General features: G+C 39.5%; 1 protein-coding gene across 1 annotated transcript; it reads left to right on the top strand.

Moving 5' to 3' along the window:
• The first annotated feature begins 3858 nt into the window (after nt 1-3858).
• Nucleotides 3859-5723, top strand: LOC127079267 (uncharacterized). Its single transcript, XM_051019675.1, has 7 exons — nt 3859-3882; nt 4144-4283; nt 4332-4629; nt 4741-5001; nt 5146-5196; nt 5286-5357; nt 5487-5723. The coding sequence occupies exons 1-7, from the start codon at nt 3859-3861 to the stop codon at nt 5721-5723; spliced, it is 1083 nt and encodes a 360-aa protein (XP_050875632.1).
• The last annotated feature ends 442 nt before the right edge of the window (nt 5724-6165 follow it).

The raw sequence follows: 6165 nt of genomic DNA, 5'->3' as shown, positions 1-6165 counted from the left end.
GAGTCGTAGTCTCCCTAGTGTTGTGTCTCCCTCTGTTATCTGGTTAGGCTAGTCCTTTTTCCCTGCGTAGGGGAACTACGTCGCCCTGATCCTCATACCAGATGAGGTACGTAGGCAGGAGATGAGCAGATCTCTCCGGGCGCCCTTTTTTCTTTTTCGCCCTTTTTGTTTTGTTTGTGTGAGTTTGTTTCTCTTTTTCTGGTTGGAGTCTGACGTAAGTCCAGCGATTGGCAGTTGGTTTCCTGTGTGTGTTTTGGTTCGGATGCTGATGTAAGTCCAGTGATTGGCATTCGGGCTCCATGTTTGCCTTTGCCTGTTGTTTGTTTGTGTGCGTGTCAGCTGAGCTACGAATGCTCTGATTCTCTTTCGTCCAAGGAGATACGTATGCATAGGATGCGATATCCTAGCGAGCATGTGTCGTTTCCCCAGTCCGAACTACTTCGACTCTGATGTCTATGCCTGATAGACTAAGTAGGCCCAGGATGCGGTATCCTGCCGAGTCAGTTTCAGTTTCAGTCTGTTTTCTTGTGTCTCTTTCAGCTAGTGTGTGTGTGTGTGAACAGTGTTTTAGCAACCATTTTCCTTCCTATTGTGCGTGGATCCCGTCGAGTACGACGGATGCGTAGGGGTGCTAATACCTTCCCTTCGCATAACCGACTCCCGATCCCATTCTCTTTGGTCGCGAGACCATGCTTTTTCCAGGTTTACTCTGAGCGTTTCCTTTCCCTCTTTTGGGATAAATAACGCACGGTGGCGGCTCTGTTGTTCTTGTTTTCCCGCCGGTTTTTCGCGTAATGCGACACCAACCGGTGAGTGTATCGTGACGTTAGAAGACGTCTACATGCTTTTGAGACTACCCATTGAAGGTAGGGCTGTTAATGGTAAAACCAACTATGCGAATTCAATTTGCATGGATGTCTTGGAGACTGATTTGTTAGATGATAACGCAAGAGGTCAAGGTATATTACTTTCACGCCTTAAGTCGTACTATAATAGTTTATACTTAGATGAGCATTCTACCGAAGATGCTCGAATAATAAAAACTAGGTGTTACATTATACTGTTAATTGGCTCGTTTTTATTTCCCGAAGGTAGTGGTTCTAGCATGCATATTATGTATTTACCTTTACTTAGACATGTAGATAGAATAGGAAGTTACAGTTAGGGATCTGCTTGTCTAGCCTATCTCTATAGCTCCTTGTGCAAAAACTCACACAAAGACGCATCTACATTTTCTGGATGTGCTGTTTTGCTACAAGCATGGGGTTGGTCAAGACTACCGTCCCTAGCACCCGTCAACAACAACCCTTTCACATTTCTGTATGCACAAAAGTAAGTTGTTTAAATTGTTATATCTTTACTTACTTCTTTAAAGATTATTACCTCTAACTAATATTTTTTTACTTTTTCGTGTAGATGGTCTGCACGTGGTATGAGTTACAACAGATGTCCAAGACACTGTATTACTCAGTATCGTAACCTGTTGGATCACCTTCGACCGACAGACGTAAGGAAAATAACTTAATTATTTCGTTATATTTTATTAACTTCTTCTACCTTGACTATAATCCAATCTTCTTTTACATTTCAGTTTATTTGGCGTCCATACCTTAATTTGGACCATGACCATCAAGTCAACGCTGAAGACGCGACCGTATGGACTGCATGCACACCGATAATACGGTTCACAACTATGAAGATGCACAACAGTGATCGTGTGAAGCTGCAGTTAAGTATGTCCCAAAATATCCCAGATCCCCCAGCTAGCCTAGGAGAATGGCATCTGCGCAAAGTTAACGACCAATGGAACTTCAATCCATGACAAAGCTTCGCAAGATCGGAGTGTCGCAAATGGAAGCACCGTCATGACCATGTGTTAACTGACGCAGTCATGCCAACTGAAGAAAAACTAAGTCGTACTTATATGGCTTGGTATAGATCGGTTTGTTTTCAGTTCATCGCCGATGATATGTACTTGTACGACCCACACCAAATGACTTACACACTTGACACCTCAACATCAAACCCCTTACAACAGTGTCAGACTGGATACACACAACCCCCTGTCCTTCAAACATTCCGTTCAACCAACACACAAACATACAACCAAAACATTCCATACACCCAACCCCAATACCAAGAGCATACCCCATACCACCACCAACAAATTGACCATCAACCTGAGACTCAACATCACTTCGCACCCACCCCACCACCCTACCAAAGTCGCCTAAGTCAGAACACCCAACGATCATTCAACACCAACCGTCCCTCCTCCTACCGTAGCCAAGAAGCCCAAACCTCACAAAACCAAAACATCCAACAACCCTATCTCTACCAAACACCCCAACAACCTTTCCAACCTTTCCTCGACGCATCGTTCACACCCATGTCTCCCTTCAACCATCCTGGTTGCCCATCAATGAGTCAACCACATCCCAACTTCTCTGGCATGGTTCATGAGCTCAGATACGGCGATACACCATCGATGCATACTGAAGACTATACCGGCTTGTCTGACTACCTCAACAGACCTTCTCCTGTAGTTGGTAGTGACGCTCCTGGTCCCTCAAATGCTCAAACACCGATACCGAATCATCAACGTGGGTTAGGGTCACGGGTTAGGGTAGCTAGAGGATGTGGGACCGGAGATCGATTAGGTGATCCCGGTCATCACCATTAGGTTTCTTTATGTAAACGACAAATTTTATTAATATAAATTGGTCCTATATCAAATTTATCTATCACGTATACCATTTACAAAAAAAAATAGCATTTTACACCGAGGCTCCAATTGAATTGGTGCCTCCTCTTAAGCCCATCCAATTGGCGCCTCCATTCAATTTTTAAGAGGAGTCTCCAATTCAATTGGCGACTCCTCCTAAAAGTGGAGTAGTTTAGGATTTTTTTTAAACCAGGGATATTTTGGGAATTTCCTTGAAAAAATGGGTTATTTTCGTAAAAAATTCTTATTATGTTTGAAAATTATTATTGTTGATAATCAAATCAATTCATTTAATTCATTATTTTAATCAAATAAATTTAAAATTTTAATTTAATTCTATTAATTGATTAATTTTGTTCGACAAACTAAAAAGATTGATTAATTTTGTTCGACAAACTAAAAAGATGGATGTTTTTTTACAAGTAATTCTACATTACTTGAAAGTTGATGTTTAAGACAATTTATATATATCATTCGCACTTTTTAACTTAAGGAGGGTGATTTTCACAAAAGATACAATACTGATAATTTTTATACTTAAAATGAAGAATATTTCATAATCATGATGGTGAAAACGCACTTAAAGTCAATCAAAATAGTTTACAATAATGACATACGCATTATTAATTATAATTAAATTTTAATTATGTTGAAGAATACATATATGTATTTGTTTGTTTTACTCAAATATGATTTTCGATCACAAAGATTTGTCTCTACATATCACTATCAATATAGAAAAAAGATATCCAAAATATTAGTTGAAGTTGCCAACACAAAAGCCTATTAACTATCTTTATTAATACATGTTTAATTTTTTAAAATCAAAATTCTAAATATTTACATTTGACTTTTAATTAAAAAAAAAGTATGTTATTTTTGTTTTATTTCACAAGTCAACTTACCAATTTGCTAGTTTGCTATTATGAGGTGAGTTGAGATTTTGGACTTGACTACTTAAGTTGATTCAGAGATCTCTTTCCGCCACCCCCAATTTTTTTCTTGGCACCCTCATATCCCCTATATTTTTACCATATTAGTTATGTACAATATTATATTTAATTTCACAAAAAAATCTAGATTCTTAATTTTAGAAAAGTTATGTGATTTTTAGGACATTTCAAAGAGACAACATGATATTTGGTGTTAATGACAAGGTAAGTTCCAATTTTTACCGTATTTTTAAGTTTTTCTGAATTTTTCATGCATTTTTATTGCATATTTCAACAAATCGGGAAAAAGGTATGCTTTTTTCCACTTTTTTGAAAAAATGGTAAAAATGCATAATTTATTTTTTATTTTTTTCAAAACACACGGTAAAAATGTATACGTTCAACTTGACATTTCAAAAAATTCGGGAGAAAGTATGCATTTTTATGGATCTTTAAGGTAAATATTCTTTTGTTTTTTCACTGAAGATCAGAGGCACAAATTGTACGATTGTTGGTCAACAGCGTGATAGAGGTGTTGCTGCAAGGGCTCAAGAGATGGGTGTTGATATAGAGGAATCACATCTTCGGGCAGGGAGAGTGGCACCGATCGGTTCTCACAGGAGGCGGTTGGCCGATTAGGCTCAGTTTCATGCACCCCGCACTATCTGACATAGAGAATCTAGATCTGCTTCTAGATGGACGAGAGATGATGAGGATGAGCCAGTTGATGTTCATGCACCAGTTCAGGATGATGTGCAGTTGGTGGCAGAGATATATGTGCCTCATCCGACAGAGGCAACATCTACTATAGAGGTTACTCCGGAAACAAATGTCACTGCTCTTCCTGAGAAAGATGACACTACTCCTTATGAGATATGTCATGCTTCGACATACCTGTTTGTACACACAGATGAAGGATTCCCTAGTGGGCCTAATGATTGTTCTGTTCTTACAAGATATGTGGATCATGTGGCATTCAGATTATGACAGGGAGAGGTATGTATGATGATATGCCGATGATGTGACTTTATTTATTATTGATATTTTAAAATTAACTGATTCTTTTTAATTTGTTTGTTACAGGACCGTATGCCGCTTAAGATGCCCACTCATGGGTTGAAGTTGAATAAGTTCTCTGATGTCGAGATGCCACCGGAGGTGAAGGCCATAACTGAGGATTATGGTCTCCTTCCATTGGTGGATTATTCGCTTACCATGCTTGACGGTCAACTATTGACAACCTTTGTTGAGCGATGGCACAAGGAGACATCTTTCTTCCATCTTCCATTTTGTGAGATATCGATTACATTGGATAATGTCTCCTCGCTTTTCCATATTTCGCTGGTAGGTAGTTTCTTCACCACTCCTATCATTAGTTAGGAGATTGCACATATGACAGTTGTATAGTACTTAGGGGTTAACGAGCAGCAGGTGATATCTGAGTTTAAGTTTATGAGGGGTGCTCACTTTCGTCTATCTTGGTTGTAGGATAGGTATGATGATCTAGTGCAGCAGGGTATGTATGAGGAAGCCACTAGGGTATACATGATACATCTTGTAGGATGTATTATCTTAGTGGATAAGTCTCATGTATATATCAATGTGAAGTACATGTGTCTGTTTAATAGTCTTCAGCATTGCAGTTGGGCATGAGGTGTGCTGCATTGAGTGTTCTATATGCTGCCCTTGGAGAGGAGATTGTTTTTTAGACTAATCAACTTGCCGATTATATGAGTCTATTTCAGGTATAACTAAATTATTATTTCTTATTACATTAGTTCTATTTATGACATTATTTCTTGTTATCTGAGTCTTTGTTATTGTGCTAGATATACGAGCGTTTCCCGTCAATTTGTGACAGGCAGGTTATTGCTACCACTGTTGGGTCCCCACTGGCCAAGAGGTGGAGGGGCATGCATGCACACCCGAGAGGTTTTGTGAAGTACAAGAGGATGATTGATACACTGAATATAGACGAATTCATCTGGACACTCTACACAGACCATATAATGGATAGATGGGATGATGAGTTCGATGACGCTATACTTTTTTCGGGTTATCTGTGATGGGGGGTTAATGGCTAGACACTTATCTGAGAGGTGTATGCGCAATTATGGATATATTTGGGGCATCCTACAACCAGACCATGCTATTCCATCAGAGGGCATTGATAATTGGTTTCGTGGTAACATTGTGAGTTCTGCACGTGCCATTAGAGATCGTGCAGTGGAGGTTTAGTTCCTTGCGGAGTGTCTGGATGGGTATTTGGAGTGGTACCTTACGATATCACACCCTCGCATCATCCCACCCGGGTAGCATGAAGATAATGTTTGACCTTATCATGTTTGATCTTCACATACTAATGTTGGGGTGCCTTCTGATGACACGTCGTTGCCTCTACATTTTGCGGATGACGCTCAGTGTCTACAAATGTTAGCAGTCATTATGGATAATCTCGTGGGTTTGGTGAACGCATATGGTGAGGTTTATAGTTTGGCAACATATGCA

The sequence above is a fragment of the Lathyrus oleraceus genome, chromosome 5 (genome assembly GCF_024323335.1).
Source record: "Lathyrus oleraceus cultivar Zhongwan6 chromosome 5, CAAS_Psat_ZW6_1.0, whole genome shotgun sequence".
In the NCBI taxonomy this organism is placed as follows: Eukaryota; Viridiplantae; Streptophyta; class Magnoliopsida; order Fabales; family Fabaceae; genus Lathyrus; species Lathyrus oleraceus.
Note: the sequence above shows the minus strand (reverse complement) of the source record. Positions and strands in the feature narration are given on the sequence as shown.

Coding starts and splice junctions, on each gene's coding strand:
- LOC127079267 (XM_051019675.1), top strand. CDS start 3,859: ATGATATTTGGTGTTAATGACAAG. Junction 4,284..4,331: donor ATCGGTTCTCACAGGAGGCG/GTTGGCCGATTA, acceptor TATCTGACATAG/AGAATCTAGATCTGCTTCTA. Junction 5,197..5,285: donor TGTATGAGGAAGCCACTAGG/GTATACATGATA, acceptor TCTGTTTAATAG/TCTTCAGCATTGCAGTTGGG.